This window comes from Capsella rubella, unplaced genomic scaffold, assembly GCF_000375325.1.
Source record: "Capsella rubella cultivar Monte Gargano unplaced genomic scaffold, Caprub1_0 scaffold_3, whole genome shotgun sequence".
NCBI classification, from domain to species: Eukaryota; Viridiplantae; Streptophyta; class Magnoliopsida; order Brassicales; family Brassicaceae; genus Capsella; species Capsella rubella.
Genome location: NW_006238921.1, coordinates 11919140 through 11941022, shown reverse-complemented (window position 1 = coordinate 11941022; position 21883 = coordinate 11919140). Strand labels below are relative to the sequence as shown.

The 21883-nt window shown below is 35.4% G+C and overlaps 2 protein-coding genes, 1 long non-coding RNA gene and 1 pseudogene across 3 annotated transcripts; 2 read left to right on the top strand and 2 right to left on the bottom strand.

The window, feature by feature from the left end:
* The first annotated feature begins 4670 nt into the window (after positions 1–4670).
* LOC17892426 lies at positions 4671–5207 on the top strand. Its single transcript, XR_002834806.1, has 2 exons — positions 4671–4801; positions 4914–5207. It is a non-coding gene; the product is annotated as an uncharacterized LOC17892426 (long non-coding RNA).
* A 2548-nt stretch (positions 5208–7755) lies between these two features.
* On the top strand, positions 7756–10667 carry LOC17892023. The gene is made up of 2 exons (XM_023786155.1): positions 7756–7914; positions 8125–10667. Exons 1-2 carry the CDS (start codon positions 7756–7758, stop codon positions 10543–10545), a joined length of 2580 nt encoding a protein of 859 aa, XP_023641923.1. The 3' UTR covers positions 10546–10667.
* A 7981-nt stretch (positions 10668–18648) lies between these two features.
* Positions 18649–20493, bottom strand: LOC17892943. Its single transcript, XM_006299893.2, has 2 exons — positions 18994–20493; positions 18649–18750 (listed from the first exon to the last, which is right to left on the bottom strand). The coding sequence occupies exons 1-2, from the start codon at positions 20491–20493 to the stop codon at positions 18649–18651; spliced, it is 1602 nt and encodes a 533-aa protein (XP_006299955.2).
* Positions 20494–21267: 774 nt separating this feature from the next.
* Positions 21268–21883, bottom strand: part of LOC17890949 — a 5352-nt pseudogene continuing 4736 nt past the window's right edge.

Below are 21883 nucleotides of genomic sequence, written 5' to 3'. Positions count from 1 at the left end.
AAGTTCAAAAAATTCTCCTCCCATAAACACAACACTTAACTGAATCTCAACATATTCGAAGATCAACGTGATAACACCATCAACAGCATGAATGTCACATAATGAAACTTGAATAAGAATAGAAACAAATCTATTTAGGTATTGAAAATACTAACTGAATTAATTTTTTTATTAAAAACTGAGTAATGAAAACAAAATAAAAACCTAACTAATCGTTGGAGCTATGAAAACTTGAACAATGAATGGTCATATATATATAAACAAATATAATCGTTTAATATATGTATAATTATCGATATGAATAATGTCCTTTATTAATATGGACATTTATCTTTAACTTATATAAATATTTTACTTTTTATAATCTGATCGACTTACAATTATCATTATAAATATGTAAAATTTATAATTATCTTAATTTAAATTTTATTTTTAAAAACGATTAGGAAAATCTGAGACAGTGTATAAATAAAGAAGCAAATATATAGTATATATAATAGGCAATATTGTGAAATTCCCTATATTGAACCACTAATTGCTAACATATTTATCGTTTTATATATTGTTATATAACCTTATAAATTTCTGGTATATATCGGATATATATTTCAATCATATATAATTAATAACTTGGATATATACAATATATTTAGTAGATATTTACTAACTTGAATAGATACAATAAACAAATGATTTTTTTTTTAGGATTAACTTATATAAGCTAATCAAGATATTTATCTCTATCCTTTTCAGATTTAATAATTAGACCTTAATATTTTTATCCATCGTTAAAATTAATAAGTTTTAAACATGTTTATTTTTTAAGTTACACACTTATTGCATATCAAGAAGATGTAATAAAGATTTCTTAAATATTTTTCAACTTTTCAACTATATTATCAAACAGTTTGATATAAACAACTCAGTAATTATCACTTGTTTATCAAAAGTGAATAATAATATGCAAGTTTCGAAATAATAATTCAGAAATTACTCGTTATAAATTTCTTTAACAATATCAGAATATTAAATTCTTGAGTATAGGGTTTGCTAATGATGTCTAATCTTGAAACTTAATTTAATTAGTAATAAAAAAGGGTAAAAAAAAAAATAAACATTATTTTTACCTAATAAATCTTAGATACATCATAAAACCTAAAAATACAATTATAAGGATGGAAAAAACTTTTTGGATTCGTGGCTTTCTTCTTTTTTTTTGGAAACCCTTGCTTCCACCGATTTTCTTTAGTAATCCAAAAAAACACCCTTGGAATTTCCTCATATTTGTATAGCTTTACTTCAACATCTATTGAATTGGCTTCCATCCAACTTTGAAATTTAGATCCACGATTTGTAGCTAGCAATGTAGAATCTTCTTTGATATCCTCTATAAAAAAATAATATTTTAAAAAACTAAATTAGAAATCCTGCTGAAGAATCAATATATAAATTAAACCCTAAATAATATACCTAACCCAAAAAATGATGTAACCATAGACAACAATGTATAATTAATTGACATTGCATCACAAACAACAACTACACGATATAGAAAACAGTAATTAGAGGAAGATAAACAAAAAGAAGAACAAAGATGAGAATAATATATAAATTAAACCGAAAATAATATACCTAATCCAAAAGGTGATGTAACCATAGACAAAAGTGTAGTATTACTTGACATTACATCCCAAACAACCACTACACGATAAAGAAAAAAGTAAGTAGAGGACGATGAACAAAAATAAGAACAAAGATCAGTACCAAAATATAATTCCGCGAACATGATAGAAAAGTTTAGGTTTAGTTTTTTTGTTTTAGTTATGGGGAGACCATTGGAACTCTAATATTTATAGTAGCAGACGTTTTTTTTTTTCTAGGGTTTCAATTTGATAGGTTTTTTTTTTAACGGGCTTTTGGAATAAGCCCGTCTCATCTAAACCCTAAACCTAAAACACTCTATATCGTTTTGTAAAAACAAATTTCGGTTAGGGTTTTAAAATTTCTAATCTTGATTGTTAGGTTTTGATTTAAAAAGAACTAACTAAAACTTTTAATCAGGGGTATTTTTTCATTAAGGGTAAAACGGTAACCCGGTCTCAACTTAATTTTCGTTTTTGTCTTCCAAATTGCCGATTAAAATTTTTTTTTTTTTAATTAACTAAGGATTAAGGAAAAGATTACAACTAAGGGTATTTTTCATTAAGGGTAACTTAGTAATATTTTTGTGAGATTGAATGTGAGCACTTTCGACTACTGCTTTAATAATTTAGATTATATTTTACTTCATATGTTTAATCCAAAAGCTGAACTTGCAAAAAATAGCGACTTAGAGTTGTTTGGTTTAATTTGTACAAAACTAATATATATATGATTACTTTCATATTAGATTCAATGGGCTAATTTATGTATATAAATTTCATATTAATTAAAAGGTTAACCAAAAAAAAAGATGAGAACAGTTTAAACCGATTACAGTTTACAACACTTTTTCTCTAATAATTCAGTAAACAAAAAAAATTCAAATCCAAGCGTCTAAGAAGAAAAATGTCAAATCCGAGCATCAAAACGTACAATTTTAAAGTGTCAATTTCTACATGTACAAACACACTGTAGTAATTTATAGCCAAACTCAAATAAAATTTAAATTTTACACCCAAATACCATTAAATCTTACCGATTTCAGATTATATATTATCGAAGGCTGGCTTATATAACACATATTTTAGTGAAAAGGCATCGTCTATGAAAATGGCGTTATATATTTATATATATATATATATCCCTCAAACTCGACTAACCATCTTTTGAAACAATCTGAAAATTTTAGGTTTATAGCTATGTTCTGACTTCTGATTATGCTGTCAAGGTACAAATAATTATGTCAACAATGTTATGTCCTTTCCATTTCATGTTTTGATGAACACAAAACCAAAAGACAACTAAGGATAAATTCAACTATGTGGAAGATGACACTTCTGTACATGTCTCTGCCCAAAGCAATCAACATGTCTTTGTTGGAGTGTTGAATTTGTCCCAAGGTCATTGGCAAAATGTTTTACAACATTTTTAAAGGTGTTATTAAGAAATGGAAAAAATGTCAAAAAAATCCCCAACTTTCAAATTGTGCACGAAAAAATCATGAACTTTGAAATACCATTTAAATCCTAAAGTTTTGTTTGACTTTCGGATAAAATGGACAAGTTTCATTGACTTGGCCATTTTGGGCATGATGTTAAATTTCCGTTAACAGAGTTAGATTTTCTGTTAGAGTTTCTGTTCAACCAAAACGACGTCGCTTTGTTATTTTTCAAAACTACGCAGTTTCATTAAAATACAAAATATAAAATTATGATTAAATAAAACAATATGATTAAAATAAAATTAACATTCACAATAATGACATATATATATATATATATATTTTTTGGTAGGAATGACATATATATTTTGGCATCTAATAAATGTAGTCTCTCTTAGTTTTTGGTTTATTAGTCGTAAAATATAACTCATTGTTTTATTTAATAATTTGATTTTTGTATTTCATATTTGTTATTTTAAATAATTATTATTGCATTTAATATTTGTTTTAGTTTTATATTTAATAATTATTATTGTATTTTATCTTAGTTATTGGATTTCTATTTAATGAATAAATACTTTTATTTTTAAGTAATTGCATATATATATATGATATATGTCTATGTGTATATATGTGTATATGTATGTTTTGTTTGTACTTTTAATGAAATGATACAGTGGCTCAATGGTTCATTGTATGATGAAAGTCCTATAGCCCATGAGTTCGTTTCTTTGTGGATTCAATTTATATTTAATTTTTATTTTTAATGAAACGACGTCGTTAGCGTTTTTAAGAAAATGTAAACATTAGCGTTTTTTCTTGAAAATATTAAAGAGATAATTGTCAGATTCAAATTTCAAAAATCGAACTTAAAATGCAAAAATCTTATGTATTTGACTGGTATAATAATTACCAGTAAACCAATTGTTCGACTAGGTAAAAAATATCATAATGAATGTTTCTTTTGACTATAATAAATGTACTTAAACCATTTGAATTCTTATTTTTTTAAGGAGAATTCTCTTAAATACCATGAAATAGGTATTTTTCCAAAAATACCATTACAAGTTTATTTTCCAAAAATATCATTTTCCAAAAATATCACACAATAAAACTAATATTTTTAACATTCAAAATTAAATTTTAAATCCAAAACAATAAACCCTACTCCTAAAAACTATACTCTAAATATAAATAGTCAACCCAAACATTATAAAAATAATTCAACACCTTCAAAAATCAACTTTGTATGTTTATGGTATTTTTAGAAAAATAAAACTTTTGTGGTATTTTTTGAAATAAAAACAAATTGTGGTATTTAAAATAATGGCATCTAAGGGAATTTCTCTTCTTTTTTCAACTTTGACCAGATATATAATTACCAATTTAATTACCATTTGCAATTCTTAAGTTTCTTTCCTTTTTTCAACATGTGTCTTTATTTTGACTATTTAATAAATTCTATAAGTAAATAACTTGACATATTATGATGCTCTAAATTATTCAACATAAACTTAAAAATTACCTTTTCAATGTTTATTTAATTACTATATATATGTAATCAATCTATACAAAAATAAGTACTTATAAAAAAAAAGGTTTAGGATATCACAATAATGGCTATCACCATGAAATTTTTTGTCACATTTTTTTTCATTGCTTTCTTCATCGTATCTTCTCTTCACTGTCATTCAACAACTGCTACTCCTCCAAGCACCAGTATAATTTCACACCCACTTTATAATCATGCACAAGAATTTGTCATTTAATTCTTTTTTTGTTTAAATGAGTGTGTAATTTGGTTTTAATAATTTTTATTTTAATAAAACAGGTTATGGAATAAAGCAACAAGATGTTCAATGTTTCTATGGAACAGAAACATGTCGTCGTAAAGGGAATCAAGGGTGTGTTATATTTTGTCGAGATCATGGTTACTTTTATGGCATGTGTACTTGGGATGCATGTTGTTGTCATGTTCCATATGCAAGCAGAGGTCCAAAATGAAGTAATCTAAATAGATAAATGTTTTTATACATTTGTTAAAGATAAGAGCTATGTATTTTCATGTATTTTGATTATATATAAAGAAACATTACAGTGAAATAAACAAAATTTACCAAACATAGTTAACATTGCATAATAGTAATTACGTTTGTTAATTTTTTTCCTCCAAAATGGCTTTTATTGTTTTTCATTGATAAGATTGTACATTTTCTTAAAGTTTTTGAAACACAAGGATGAAAATCTGCTGGATATAGTGAGTGTTGCGCAGGATGAGGCGCGGTTATGGGCAGCGGCTCAGGTTGAGGATTCAGGGAGCTCTCTGGAGATCCAACGAGCTCCTGTAGATCATAGGCGCCGGTCTGGGATATTGCCTACTGTGGTGACTGGGTATAGATGTTATATATGAAAACAACGATTTCCTACGACCAATTGCGTGAAAAAATGGTAGGAAACAGCCATTTATTACGATAATTCTACCATTTATAATGGTAGCTACCATTTTTAATGGTAGGAAATCGCACATAGGAAACCGTAGATGCTACTAAAATCGCGCCGAAGGAAAAGTTGTAGATATTTTCGTAGGAAACGCGAAGGGTATTTCTGACCGTTTTCTTTCGAATAATACGTAGGAAAATTTTATATGCTCAAATAAATAACTTTACTAAAAACAACAAAATTTTTGAAACTGAAAGCCTGATAACTTAAACTTCATGCTCAGTCATAATTAGAAGCATACTAGTCATGTTTATAATGATTTAAAATCATTTTCCAAAATATTTAACTGATGTGGTATGTCTTACACATTTTTCTATCAATAAAGTACATATATAAAATTTCATGAAAATATTTAACCAACCCGCTTAGATTTAACCAATATATTTAACCAACCCATTTTAGATATCCAAACTTTATTTTAATAAGATTTTAAGTTTATAATAATATTTTCTTTGTCAATTGAGTACTATATAACCATTTTGAAAAATTCAGATTACAACATATTCAAAAAAAGATGAATTTTTATTCTATATATAAATATTTTAATATAATAAATTAAAATAAGATCAAAGAAAGGTAAAAGGAGAATAATAAATGTTTTTAGTTTATTATTTTAAATTAGTTATATAAATATGAGAAATATTAGGAAATCCGAGATCACTTATTCTTCGCTTGCCGCTTCATCTCGTCTCTTTGGGAAGCATTAGCCACAAACATCTACAAAGCTCGATACATAACAGACTGGAATAAATTAATAAATCTTGTCTCCTATCATTTGCAGGATCGTCCGGACAGTTTCCTTTCTAGGACAGTTTCCAAGTAACTGTGTACACTATTTGGCAAGAGTGTTATGGACGAAGTCATGGAGAAAACTCAATCTCAGCTCCTCGTCTATTCAACCCTAAAGAGTTTCTTGTGTGAAATCCTGAGAAGAGGATTCTCGCCTTATCCCTATAGTTTCTTCGTCAAGTTTCGACGTTATAAACAAGATTCGTTCGTGAATCTAAGTTCTCTTGAAGATCTTGTGTAGTCGTCTGTTATTTAGCTTTCGCTCTCCATCGATAAGCAATTTCGGAACAGATTTTCTGCAATTCGAAAAAGGGTGACAGAAATGATGGTCTCAAGTTTTGTCGCTTCTGTTTTATTTTTCAAGTTTCTAAACCAAACGTTTCCCTTGGTAGACAAACCCAATTTTTCTTTGAATTTAATTTAATATCAAATGAAAAAATAAAATAAAAAAGAAGATAGGTCTCATGCTTTTGATTTTAATTAATATCTCAAAATGAGCATACACAAAGACAAGATCCACATAATAAGGAGTAATATAGATCTCAAAGTAGAAAAATATGTGAGGTTAGATATGGAGTTCTTAACGTAGTTTGAGATACTTATGAGAAGAAAAATACTAGTTTTCGAGCATAAGTATATACAAAGACTAAAATCTAAGAAAAACAATAGATAAAATGTTCATCTCAGTAATATATAGCATTTTCACAAAACCCATAACATGTTTAAAAGTACTAAAAATAAAATCAAAATTTGAAAATAATTCCTTTTTGTAGACGAATAGAATATTTATTTCTTCTATAAAACAAGAAACTTCATCATAATGAAATTAGTTTGTAATTAAAAAGTATAATTATTGTATAAACATATTTTTTTAATGTTTTGAAAGTGAAATTAGATTATTTAAACAATTCATTAGAAAAATTATTAGTACATATAAATTAAATTATGTAGGGAACAAATCATGACATAACTTTTTAATGAATGTATGGTTGACAAAAATAAAAGAAAAAACTAATAAAAGAGAAGAGAAAAATAAAAGATGCATAAGCTAAAATTCGATAAGCAGTGACTTGCCGCTTACGGAGTAGCACAAAATGTATATTTTTTTTTCTTTTCGAAATGATAAACAAAAGTAGAAAAATGCATGTTTTGTGTTTTGGCTATAATAACTTAATAAGTATAAAGTGGTTGAACATGATCCAAGTGGGTGATTGAAAACACAATAAACAAATAAAAGTTGTTGAACACTAATTTTCCTATTATTAGTGTAGATCGTTGACTTTAAATCTGAACAGCTTGAGATTATCTGTATCAACGATAATATCATTATTGTTTTAAATCGGACTAAGTTAATTACATTCATTCTCTCTTGGGCAACTAGCTCCATGGATTCTGAGATGGAATCAAAGTTTGTACCTCTCATTACTCAACTAGTCTCTGCCGTAGACGATGAGGATTCTGATTCATACGAGTCAACAGTAATATCATTCATTACTGAAATTATTACTCTGGTCAGTTCAATAGATTTGGATTCGCAACCAGAGGCAGAAGAGTCGGAGCTGATGTCGCTCATTAAGAAAACATTGTATGTCTACAACTCTATGGATTTGGATTCGCAGCCGGAGCCGCTAAGGAAGCTCATATCATTTGTCTCTCATTAATTATATCTCAACTCTATAAAGTTGGAGTCGAAGCTTATATCACTCATTACTCAAATAACATCTCTCGTCAGCTCTGTGGATTTGGATTCTCAGCCGGAGTCGGAGCTGATGTCACTCACCTCTCAAACGATCTCTTATTTCAAATCTATGGATTTGGATTCTCAACCGAAGCTGCTGCGAGAGTTCATACCACTCATTTCCCAAAAGATCTCGCATCTCAACTCCGCAGATTCAAGTTTGGAGCCAGACTTTGATTTGAAACTCTCGTCACTCGTTAATGAAGCATTTCAACTTAAACCGCAGCCAGAGCTCATATCACTCATCCGTCAAATATTCTCCCTCATCATAACAGACTCCGACTCCGACCCGGAGCCGGAGCCAGAGCCGGAGCCTTGGCTAGAGACGGAGCTGGAATCACTAAAATCACTCGTTTCTCAACTAATGTCTAGGAACCGCTTCGTTAAGAAGCCGTTGTCTAGGGGCCGCGACACTAGGGAGCTGGAGTGGGACTCCCTCACACGACTCGTTACTCAACTAATGTCTCTATTCAGCTCAATGAATTTGGATTCGCAGCCGAAACCTGAATCGGAGCTCATGTCACTCACTAAACAAGTAATCTCTCATTTCAACTCTATGGATTCGGATTCCCAGCAGAGGCTCATCTTATTCATTACAAAAAAATTATATCCCTATGAATATACAAGTGGATCGATGAATCTCGAGATAGAGTCGGATCTCACGTCACTCATCCTTCAAATATTTTCTCTGGCCATCTCTATGGATTCAGAGTGGCGATACCTTATTTTGGTATGCCCTCAAGAACAAGTAAGAGTGGTAGAAGGAAAATTTCATGTGACTAAAGAAAAATACTTCAGGTGGAGCACCACAAAGTGGGCATGTCTCCCTTTAAACTGGGAAAAAATCAGCCTAGCAGGAAGATATCGTGACACCCACTTTCTCTGTCAAGGTTGCAATGGCCAGAACCATAAAGAATATGAAAAGGCTCCAGTTGAGATCAGTCACCTTCTTCATCCAAAACATCCCTTGCAGCTTGTCTTGTATCCGGAGTCTGAAGATACGGATAACACAATGCAATGTTATTGCTGTGATGAAGATCTCCACCGGATATTTTACTGTTGCTTGGCTTGTGGTTATGCTATGAATACAGATTGTGCCGAAAAAACACCATCCTTGTCTATTGACTATCCGAAGTGGCATGAGCATCCACTTGCTCTATTTCCAAGACAGACGTCCTTAACTTGCAGCTTATGTGCTTTGACACATTCGAGCTGTCCGTTTTATATGTGTCCCCCTTGTGATTTTGTGGTCCATCAAAGTTGTTTACAATTACCACGTGTCATAAGGATATCTCGCCATCCTCATCGGATTGCCTTTACTTTTTCTTTTAACCAAGGAGCTAGAGATCGGTCTTGTGGTGTTTGTCGCACAAAGATCGACAATAATAATGGGGGATATTCTTGCATCAAGGAAGGTTGTTCGTATGAGGCTCACTCAAAATGTGCCACACAGAGCAATGTGTGGGATGGTAAGGAACTTGAGAACGTGCCAGAAGAAATTGAAGAAGAAGAACTTGGGCCTTTTGTGAGGATAAGCGATGGAATCATACTGCATTTCCTTCATCAACATCAATTGAGACTTGATACGGACACGGGCAGGGATTACAACGAGAATAAGCAGTGCCAAGCATGCTTCATGCCAATCTATTTTGGTAATCTCTACTCTTGTATGCAATGCGATTATATTCTCCACCAAAAATGCGCAGAACTTTCTCGCAAAATACATCACCCAATACATCCACATCTCCTCACTCTAGTGCGAGGTTACAACGGTGCTAAGGAGGACTATACAGAAAGCTGTTCAGGTTGTGATGAGTTGTGCATAGCTGAATTCTTCTATAACTGCAGTGAAACTGGATGTGATTTTCAGCTACATGTACCATGCGCCACAATTTCTGAACCATTGATTCATGAAAACCATATGCATCCTTTATATCTAACATCCAAACCAGGAGAACGGAGAAGATGTTCTGCTTGTAACAATGTACAAAGGTGTGCCACAGAGGAAACATTCAATTGCATCGCGTGCGACTTTTGTTTGTGTTTTGGATGTGCTACTTTACCTCAAAAGGTGAGGTATAGGCATGATAAACATGTGCTCAGTCTTCGTTTTGTGAAGGAGGAGATACGTACCATGACGTATTGGTGTGAAGTTTGCGAGGAAAAAATAGAGCCGAAGGAGCGGCTTTATATATGTGATGAGTATTGTTGTGTCACCCTACACGTGAAGTGTATGCTTGGGGAGGATTTGTACATGAAGCCTGCATCAGTGTGGAATTACTTCAGTCAAATAACAGATGTTCTACCCAACAATCATATGTCTCGACCTATTTGCTCAAACTGTAAGAAACGCTGTCCAAACAAAACAGTTATCAAATATGATGGATTAATATTTTGTCGCCAAGATTGCTTTCGTGATTATTCATTCTGGCACTGAATGGTAGTGAGGTTCGTCAACGGTAACGGTTCAGAAAGGCAAGAAAATTAGAATATGTGAGTCATGAGTGTGATTTAGATGTTGTTGGCATGTCTAATTTTAGTTTTTTTTTTTTTTTTTTTTTTTTTGCTCTAGTCTAATAAACTTTGTATTCTATGTATTTGATTAGTAAAGATACTTACTGTATATGTTAAATATTTTGCTTGGCATCAGTGGTGGTAACGCTTATTTTTTGAAGCATTTATGTTTTAGTCTCTTTGCTTCCACATTAAACATTTTTAGTCACATTTATTGATGAAATTTTTTTCCATACGTAGTTGATAACGGTCCATTAATTAAAATTTCGTTAGATCAGAAAGAAGATCTCTTTCGGCTTTGAGATTTGATAAACGGTTTTAATGTTTTTTTTTTTCAATCAAAAACATACAAGATATTAAACGTTGAAACAAAAGGTAAATCGAGTATATTTTCGGCTTGGATTAAGTAGTTTTTGGGAAAATTCCATAAAAAATCTCCATGTAATTTTAATTTGGACGTTTAATACCCCATGTTTTTGGGGTTTCGATTATAGCAAGATGAGGTATGTCGATTTATGCTTTTAGGGTTTCGATTTCTGGGGTTTGTTCTATGTGATTTCTGGGTATGATTTCTGGGTTTAGGGTTTGTGTGAATCAATTTTAGGTTCGTGAGAATCAATTTTAAAATTGATTTTTGGGTTTGATTTTTCGGTTTTGCGATCTAAAATTGGGTATTTTTTGTGACTAATAATTGCTTATGTCTTCTTATACAGTGGTTTCGAGTATCTCAAACTTAATATACATTACGGAGGAGATTCATTAATCAAGGATGATGTGTTTGATTATGTTGGAGGGTCTGTCGAGGATGATAATATTCCTAAAATATTGTTAGGGTTAATTTATTTTTTGAACTGATTTTGGTAAGCGTTTGTTATAAAATATATTTTGGAATCCTATAGAAATTTAAAAATTATGTTATAAAATATATAATTAAGATTGAGAAATATAATCTTCATGTAAACAGATTTTATTATGATTACTTTATGAATATATATTACAAGTGTTTTTAAAAGGATTTACAAGTGTTTTTAAAACAAGGGGTTTTAATTAGAAGTTTACAAAGGATTTTTAAGTGTTTACAAAAGTTTTTAAAGGTATTACAATTTCTTTAAAATGGTTTTTAAGGATTTACAAGGGTTTTAGAAGTTTACAAAAGTTTTAAGGGGTTTAAAGGGATTTACAAGTGTTTATCAATGTTATAAAATGATTTACAATGCTTTAAAAAGGTTTACTCAAGTTTTGAAAGGTTTTGGATGACTTTTAAAAGATTTACAAGGGTTTTTAACGGATTTTTTAAGGGACTAGGTTATTAACCCGCGCGTATATATCAATTGTTTCCAAGTAGGTATATAGATTCATATAATATGCAATAGTACTATAATTTTGATTATTTCAAAAAAATATTATTTCATTTATATTTAAGTAGCATTTATCTTTTTAACAAAAATATTTTGGATAAAAATAAATAAAATTGTATATTGATAAAAAAAAAACTGTTACTTGAATCATTCGTTGTGGTCTGTCTTTTTCTTCTTGCTATAACCATTTTGGACAAAACTTCGTCAAAGTACTCACCATGGTCTATATGGTGTTTGATCCACACAACAACTGTCTTCTCACTCATCTTTTTTCTTATCCTAATCCCATTAATGTTTCCTTCAATGTCTCAGTGTCTCTTTCCTCTTATCTTATATGACCTTCAAATTTTCTCCACCTTTTCTTTTTCCTTCTTGATCTTTGCCACACACTTCTTCATTGTCACAAGCATCTTCGTCAAAACGTTAACCACTGTTACCACATACTTTTTATGCTTCTCCTCAATTTTTTCAGACAGGGATTATAATCAGTTTAGTATTGTTGAATTCTCTCCCTTTGATCTCTTTGATCATACCTCGATACATTTCATTTGTCATTGCAATCTCCTTGAGCAATGCTTGTTCGTCAAAATTCTTAGCTTCTATTCTCTTCAACTCACCCTTCACTCTAACACTTGTTCAGCTACTTATCCAGCAACCTCTCTATCTCCTATATTTTTTTATCTTTACTTCATTACGTGCTATCTACCGTTTCTTCTAGATCTAAAATAGTGGATTCCCTCGATGCAACATCTTTACCGGTCTATTGCATTCTCTTCTCCTCCTCCATATTGTACTCCTCTCTGGCTTATTTTTAATCTATATTAGCTTCTTGATTATAGCTTTTGATAACAAACAAGTTGATTTTTTTTGGTCTTGGTTCAGCGTCTTTATGCATATTGTTTATTTAATATAAAGTATTTATATGAACTTAAGAGACGTTCATGATTAAGGGTTTTACTTTCTTTTTTATAATTTCCAGCAACACACAAAAGAAAAAAATATTTTTTAAAAACACACTAAAAGTCACAAATTTACCTTTACTTGGCGTAACATTTATATCCAATATTATATATTCAGATTATAAGATTCATATATTCCATATATTTTTCCGAAAATTTCTATTTCTAATTGTTCTATGTCTTATTTTTTCTTTTTATTAATATCTTTATATAAAATATATTAGAATTTAAAAATGTTAATTAATGAGATATAAAAAAATGTCAATATGTGAGATGTCTACTCCCTATTGGTCACTTAAAATCCTTTGTGGATGTCTTTAGGAGCTTATAACTTCAACTTTTATATAGTATAGACTAGGTTTTGAACCCATGCTACGCGTGGGTATCTATATATATAAAGTTAGTTTTTTCTCTCTTCTCATGATGCCACCTAAGCATCCACCTAAACCACATTTTTGTTTAAACATTAAAATAAATTTAAAACATTCATTTAGTGCATATTTATGTTACTTATTTAATTAATAGAAAGTTTATATACATAAAAATAAATTATGTAAAAAAAATAAAATGTTAAAATAAAAAAAACAATACTTTAATTTTTTTATTAGTGGTAATAATATAATTCAACTTTCATTTTAAATTGATCATAATTTAATATTTTAAATATGTTACTGAGTTTTAGAATGGAAGTAAAATTTAAATTTATGGTAGACTAAAACAGCATTTATGTAATTGTATATATTAAATTATAAAGAGGAAAAATAAAATGAAAGTGAAATATTAGTTTATAACATGATTAAAAAGAAAAAAATGATATTTCATAAATTGAATCAAATGTTTTTAATCCAAATTTGAGTATTGAAAGATAATAATTAAAGAGAAAATAATTATAATATTTTTTGAAAATCAATTAAAAAATAATAAAATATCACAATATAAAAAAAAAAATCAACAAAACAAAATTATAAACCTCCCGCGCGGAGCGTGGGTCAACTGCTAGTATTAAATATATTTTGGTAAAAACTATTTATAATTGACGATTAATGAATTAACGATAAATTAATGATTGACTACTTGGAACAATGTTGTCCATCTAAACTCCTAAACTCGAAATTACCTTTCTTACTTTCTACCATAACTTAGTTTTATACTTTTAGAATACTCATAATAAATTTGATAAACAAACAAACAAATTAACTAACCAAGATATCCATAAATACTAAAAATATATAAAAAAGCAAATAAAGATTATCATATTATGGTTTTTACCTTAGCATCCTCTGCCTAACATCATCTCCAATTAGTTCATTGAAAGATTTTTCCGAACAAATATCCAAATATAGACAATACTCCTTTTTCATAAACCAAATAAACAAAAAAATTACAATTGCACAAAACAATCAAAACACACCAAAATAATGCAACACTATAAAAACACAATTATGACCTTGAATGGAATCACAAAATCATAAACGGACGATAGGAAACTCAAATTGTATTAAAAAAATCGAAAAACGCAAATACAAAGAAAATCATATTATCAAAAATACTACTCCACAGAAAACAAATCATAACCACAAAACTAATGAAACCATATACTAATGTAAAGGTCGAGACTCTATATTTTTTTTTTTTTTGGTCAAACTAATTCGATTACTTGAGGACGGTTAAAAAACGATTACAGTCCCTGGGAGGGGAGAGAATTAGCCGCAAAGAGAGCGGATTTAGCTAAAGAGTCTGCTATAGAATTTTCTAATCGAGGAATAAAGCTGAAGGAGATAGGGGGCAACAAGGCCCGGAGACATGAAATGTCTAAGAGGATCGCTTTAAGCTCTTTTGAGCAAGAGTGCGAGTTGACGAGGTGGATCAGAGTTTGGGAGTCCGAGAAGATTGCTAAGCTTGGTGCCAAGTTGAGGTGTTGGTTAGCATGCATAGAAAGGAGGGCCTCCCTTAAAGCTAAGGCTTCTGCGATAAGGGCTGATGTGACAGACCGTCGAGTGGTTGAGAAACAGAGGGGGGAGGTACCTTGTGGGTAACGGATGAACCAGCCAAGGCCGCACAGACCAGAGCTTGCATTCCAGGCTGCATCAACAAAACAATTAATGGCTTGGCCTTGTGGTTGCAGGTTTATCACAGTTCTGTGGGAGGGGGGAGATTTTGGGATAGCCAGTTGAGCCGCTTGCCATTCTTTTGCATCCGTGAGAGCCTTAAGGACAGTGCTCTGTTCGGAAAAATTCTTGTCTTCAAAGTGGAGGGAGTTGCGGGCCTTCCAGAGATGCCACATAATCCATGGGGATAGTGGTGAAAACGAGAGCCCAGTGGGCGGTAAAGCATTGGACAGAAGTGCTCTAGGTAGCAGGTCTGTGAATGATTGGAAATTTTCTTGCAAAAAAGGTCGGTGGAGGGGAGTCAAACTCCAAACCTTTTGAGCAAACGGGCAGTTGAGGAATAGGTGGAGTTCATCTTCATGACCACCACACCGTTTGCAAGTCAGGTCTAGTGCCAGACCTCGTTTTGCTAGGTTGTTTCCAAGAGAGAGAGCCCCCCTAGCAGACTTCCATAGGAAGTTTTTGAGCTTTGGGGCTGCTTTGATATGCCAAATATTTTTGTTCCAGTTGAAACTATCCTGAACCATCGGCATAGGAGTTGAGGTTGTTCTTGCTAGCCGATATCCTGATTTGGTGGAATAGATTCCTGAGGCTTCGGGTAGCCATATCAGGGAGTCGCCAAGGTTTAGCTTGCTGGTATTGATGCCTAGAATAATGTCCTCATACTGAGGTAAGACGTTCCTAATGGCTACCGGGTTCCAATCAGTAGAATTTGGGAACATGAGATCCTTAACCATGAAGGTTGAGGTTGGGGGGGAAGGAGGCCCCATTGGTCTGAGGGGGTGAGCAAGGGACAGCCAAGAGTCGTTCCATACACTAACTTGTTGGCCATCTCCAATTGACCAGCCTAGCCCTTTTAAGAAGAGGTCTCGGCCTATGAGTATATCTCGCCATCCATGAGAGGCCGCCGATGGGAGGGAGCAATCGTGGAAGGAGCTGTCATGACAGTACTTGCCGAGGAGGGTTAATGCAAGCAGAGAGTCTGGGTTATGAATTAGCCGCCAGCCAATTTTTGCTAGAAAGGCATTATTGAACGCTTCTAAATCTTTAAAACCGAGTCCACCTTCGAATTTGGGAGTAGTGATTTTATCCCACGCCACCCAGCTCATCTTCTTCTTCCCTGGTTTCTCGTCCCACCAGAACCTCATGAGGACAGTTTGAATTTGGTTGCATAGGGAAACCGGGAGCTTGAAGCACGACATGGCATAAGAGGGCATGGTGGAAAGGATAGATTGCAAGAGGACCTGTTTTCCTGCTCCCGAGAGGAATCTAGACGTCCAGCTGTGTGCTCTTTGGCGAATCTTGTCCACTATGGAGGAGAAGATATCTTTTTTTTTCCTTCCAAATAGTTCTGGTAGTCCAAGGTATTTACCTAATCCGCCTTCTTGATTGATGCTCAGAGCTGCTTTAACTCTGACTTTTGTAGCAGGGGAGGTCTTCGCAGAAAAGGTTATAGCCGACTTTTGTAGGTTGATGCTTTGTCCAGAGACCAGCTCATATTGTTTCAGGATGGTGTTTAGGGCTAAACAGCAGCTGGGACTGGATTTGCAGAAGAACATGGTGTCGTCGGCAAAGAGGAGGTGGTTGATAGGGGGACACGCTCTAGCCACTTTAATTCCTGGAAGAGTTCCCTCTTCTTGTGCCTTAAGACAGAGCCGCGAGAGAACTTCGGTGCATAGGATGAAGAGGTAGGGTGAGAGGGGATCCCCCTGTCTGAGGCCACGCGACGGGATGACTTGACCCTTTGGCGAGCCGTTAATCAGAAATTTGTAGGAGACAGTCTTAACGCACTCCAGTACCCAAGAAATCCACTTTTGGTGAAAACCGAGTCTTTGGAGTACCGCGTGTAGGAAGCCCCATTCTATCCGATCGTATGCCTTGCTCATATCCGTCTTGACGGCCATTGAACAGAACTTTCTTGCTTCTGAGGTCCTTAAGAAGTGAAGAACCTCATGGGTGATAAGGACGTTGTCCGAGATGGCTCTGTTTGGGACAAAAGCTGACTGGTGAGGGGAGATGAGATGTGAAAGGATTGGTTGCAGCCGCTTTGTGTGGATTTTCGCGATAATTTTGTAGTGAACACTACAAAGAGCTATAGGTCGGTAATCACCCACTCTTTTTGGTGCAGTTCCTTTTGGTATAAGTCTCACATGCGTTTCGTTGTGCCTGGGATTCAAAGACTCCGTTTCAAAGAAAGAGCGGATTTCATTTGAAACATCTCCTCCAATAGCGGGCCAGTAAGCTTGATAGAACTTAGCAGAGAAGCCATCGGGTCCCGGAGCTTTACTAGGAGCAATAGAGAAGACTGTATCCTTAATCTCACTGTTGGATGGGAGCTTGATTAAGGTCTCGTTCATAGTCTCAGAAATTTTTGGGGAGAGGGTCTCATCCACCAGCCTGAAGTCACTATTACCATTTGTTGTGAAAATTGATTGGAATACCCGAGAAATAGTAGCAGCAATTTGGTCTTCTTCGAACACTTCCTCTCCTTGTTCATTCTCTATGACTGTGAATGCGTTGCATGCCCTTCTACCTCTTGTGACAGCGTGAAAGAAAGAGGAGTTACGGTCGCCGCCTTGGAGCCAGTTTATTCTACTGCGTTGCTTCCAGAAACTCTCTTCTTCTTTGTAAGCTTTTTCCAAGGCCGAAGTGATTGACTCAATGAGAGGGGGATTGGGTAGAGAAGCCGATAAAGCTTTTTCCAGATCATCTTGGTGAAGTTTAATGGCCTTCATACTATTTTTATGGTTGTTCTTCATCCATTCCAGGATCTTTCGGCGACAGTGGTCCAGTTTTGGGATCGTGGATGACGATTGGAGCTGAGACCAAGTGCTTTTAATGAGGTTTGAGACTTCCTCATTCTCAGTCAGATTTCTATCAAACCGGAAGAGGCCTTGGCGACGACGTTTCGCATCGCTGAGGAAAGTCACCAGGGGGCGGTGGTCAGAGCGCTCAAACCGGAGATATTGGCAACGTCCCGTGGGGAACTGTTCAAACCATGAACAATTCGCCATAGACCTGTCAAGTCGCGACTGGACAGAATGGGTGTAACGGGTTCCCCTCCAAGATAGGTGGTTGCCAGAATGTTTAAGGTCCCATAATCCGAGTTGGGAGACGAAGCTTCTAAAGGCTAGAAAAGATCCTTCCGAGCGCAGTGGACCGCCTTTCTTTTCAGAGTTGTCGAGGATCTCATTGAAATCGCCCAAGATCAGCCACGCAGAAGACTTTGTTGAGCCTAGAGTGGTCATAGATTCCCAAAATTGGGTTCTGTTCCCTGAGCAGGGTGCACCATACAAGAAGGTGATGTCCGAGCGTTGCTGCTTGAAGGTTGTTGCCGTGTCAATGAAGTTTGCAGAGGAGGAGTTGATATCAATTTGAACCCCATCCTTCCACAGGAGAGCTAAACCCCCACTAAGTCCAATGGGAGGGACAGTGAAGAAGTGAGGGAAATGAAGCTCATTGCTCAAGGTAGCTATTACAGAGTCTGAATTTTTAGTTTCCATAAGAAATAAAACGTCTGGGGAAATAGTTTTTCGTATTTCCTTAAGACGACGAACTGTCCAGGCACTACCTAGACCTTGACAGTTCCAGGAAACAAAGACTAAGGGAGAAGGTGCCGCGGTGTCCGAAAATCCGCCACGGGGACACGAGATGTTGGAAACTGGGACGAAGAGGCGGAGAGGATAGGCACATCCGCCAGATTCTGAAACGGTTGGGAGGACTCAGGCACGAGTTTCTTTTTAGCTTTAGTTTGGGCTCGTGTGGTATGGGCCTTTCTAATGCTAATCCCCTGGATTGGGCTTTTGTTTCCTCGCGTCCGGGTTGTACCTTTAATTGTTCTTCGTTTGGGGGCCTGGCGAGAGGGTCCATCATCCATTTTGGCCCTTTTGGTTTGTTTGGTTTGTGTTTGTTTGGTTTGTGTGGCCTTTTTCTTCTTGGTGGGAACCTTCGAGGCCGGTAGAGGTTGACTTAGTCTCTCAAAGGGTGAAATGGTGCGATCTCTCCCCGCATTAGAGTTAGATCCAAGCCTTTGGAAAACAGATGCTGGTGAGGTTCCCTGTACTTGGTTCTGAGGAGCTATCGGGGTGTTTGCCTCCACATAGTGTACTTCCACCTCTTGTAGGTTAATGGAGTTATCGCTATGGATACGGGCTTGTGTGTGCCTCGTGTCCAGTGGCTCCTCAAGGCGATCAAGGGCCGAGATTCTCTCCTCAATTGTCTGAGTCCGGTTCTTCGAGGTGGGGGTGGGTGGAAGGGAGATCCTTTCTCTTGTTGGCCTTGGTGGGGGAGTAGGAGTGTTGCTATGACTCTGCATCCGAGAGGTAAAGGATCTAGTTTTCTCCTGGACAGGTGAACCATCCCTTTGTCGTGATTGGCGAGGGATTTGATGCCTAACGTCTTTTGGGGATAGTTCTTTCAGGGCATCTCTTGGATTCTGTAGTCTCAAATGGATTGGTCCTCTGGGGTTGGTTCCAGAGTAACGAAGCGAGTCTTTCACATTTGAGCTTACGTCTAGGCGGCTTCTCTCGTTGTCGATTCGCTGGGAGGAGGTTCCCGACTCTCTAAAAGGAGTCTTCCGATCATAGGCAGGTGGTCTTCTTGGAGGGGAGGGGTGATTACGGATCCACTCCCTGAGATCTTTTGTTGAAACTCTGCCCCCTCTATCATCTTCCTCAAGGGATGATCGAGAGCGTTTTCGGTCATCTTGTCTCCGCTTATCTTCCCCTAACCGATCAAGGGTTTTCAGTTGGTTGGTTCCAAAAGGCTTGGTGGTCCTTTCTTCGCGTTCGGAAAAGAAAGGGCAGTGCTTCTTTTCATGTGACAAAGAGAAGCAGGCAAAGCAGTGTTTCTCCAGTTTCTCGTAGACAAAATCTACTGTTTTTAGATCTCCGGATGGGAGGGTGATTTCCAAATTCATTTCCAAATGGTGTAGACCGTTGATTCCAACTCGTATCCGGGCTTGGGGGACGTCAGCCTCAAAGTAGTGGCCGAGGGCATTTCCAATGGTACTTAGAGTCTTTTCAGTTTCATGGAGAACCGGGATTCCTATTACTTCAATCCAGAAGGTGATTTCCGAGGGGAACTCCTGGGAGACAATGGGTTCCCATTTCTGGAGGATTAGCATCCATTGCTTGAAGTGATATGGTCCTTTTCGGAGCACCATTTCAAGATCTTCTTCATCGATAAACCGGAACAGGAAGGTATCTCGGCCTAAATCGCGGCCAGTGACCCGTCCTTCCAAATTCCAGAATTGAGGTAAGAAGTCGATGACAGCTCTGGTCTTCTGGACGTGTGGGTTGGTGACTTTGCCAATAAGTGAGAGTCTGTGGGCTTTGATGATAGCTGAGTTATCTTCCGCCGGGATTTGCACTAGGGAGCGTCTTACTTGTTTGCTTGGGCCAACGGGCCATTTAGCTTTTTCCGATCTGGAGTATCGGTGAGCCATAGAGGGCAAGAGCAAAGGATTCGCAACTGTGGATTGACTTACGGTGTTCGGGGAGAACCAAAAGCCAAAGGTAGATTTGAAAAAGGTCAACGCACAAAAAGACTTCAAGGGTATCGGACGAAGAAGGACCTACCAGGTGGTTGGAGGAGTAAATGCCCTCAAAGGTGAGGTAAGGGAGAGAAGAGCTCTATAAAACCTGCATAAAGCAGTAGGGGAATTGAAGGAGACCGCTAGAATGCTTCCTTCTCCAAGTCAGCGTGGGTGTTAAAGGTCGCCTGGTGAAGAGCTAGGTCAACCATCATACAAAGATGGATAAGTACAAGCTCCCGGTGTTGGAGTGGGGAGGGAGGCTCCGGGGTCGGAGAATTCCGGTCAAAAAAATTCCAAAACCAGCAAAAAAGAGTAATTCCGGTGGGCGCTTCGCCGAGAAAGCAGGGAGAAAGGACGGTGGTAAAAGTAGATGCGGCGGAAAAGGTGCTCAGAAAAAGTGGTTGGGACTAGTCTCGGGACGTGAGCCTGAGAGAGAATTCAAACCTCGTACGGAGTTATGGTCGCTGGAGTATTTATGTCGAGACTCTATATTTATAATTGAGTTTTTAGGGCTAAATGTCTTAATTATCCAACTTGATTTTACTTTCTAGAAATAGAAATTTACTCAAACACAATATATACAATAAAATTTCAAGTATTTTAATTTGCAATTAAAAGCATCTCTATCCATAAGAACCTGAACCTCGAAGAGTTTTTTTTTTTTTCAACGAAAAACTTTATTGATTAAGAATTAATAATGTCAGCATACAATTGATTCTGCAACCATCGAGGTGGACAAACACCCGTACATAAGAAATTGCTATCTAGAACACCAAACTTAGCAAGGAGATGGGCAGCTTCATTACAACAACGCTTAGCAAAGACAAAATGTATATCAGAAAAAGAAATAGTCCATTGTAAGATATCTCGGCAGATCCCTTCAATTAAGGCATTGTGAGTTTTCCCTTGAAGCATATCTATTAAGTCAGAACAGTCACTCTCCAAAAAGACTTGGCGATATCCTCGAATCCAGATTTGTTGTATCGCAGCTAGGAACGCCTTTGCTTCTGCTTCAATAGGTGTGGATGAGTTTGGAAGAAGAGAAGATCCCCAACATCTAGGATTACCGTCATTGTCTCGTAAAATCCAACCACAAGATGTTCTGTAAGTATAAGGATCAAAAGCTGCGTCTACATTACACTTCATAAAAGGCAAAGGGGGTCTACTCCAAGTAATTTTATGAGACTGAATTGGGATATGATTAATATTAGATGGGATCGCTGGAGTTGTAGCTGTGATCCATTCGGAAACATCTGCTTGAGCTTTAATAATAGTATGATAGATACTTTGTTGAATTTGG

Bases quoted from the DNA above. Each gene is read 5' to 3' on its own strand.
- LOC17892023 (XM_023786155.1), top strand. From the start codon at position 7,756: ATGGATTCTGAGATGGAATCAAAGTTTGTACCTCTCATTACTCAACTA. The intron at 7,915-8,124 runs GCAGAAGAGTCG...TTGGATTCTCAG, and splicing joins ATTTGGATTCGCAACCAGAG to CCGGAGTCGGAGCTGATGTC.
- LOC17892943 (XM_006299893.2), bottom strand. From the start codon at position 20,493: ATGGCTCACCGATACTCCAGATCGGAAAAAGCTAAATGGCCCGTTGGC. The intron at 18,751-18,993 runs GTTCCCACCAAG...CAACCGTTTCAG, and splicing joins AACCTCTACCGGCCTCGAAG to AATCTGGCGGATGTGCCTAT.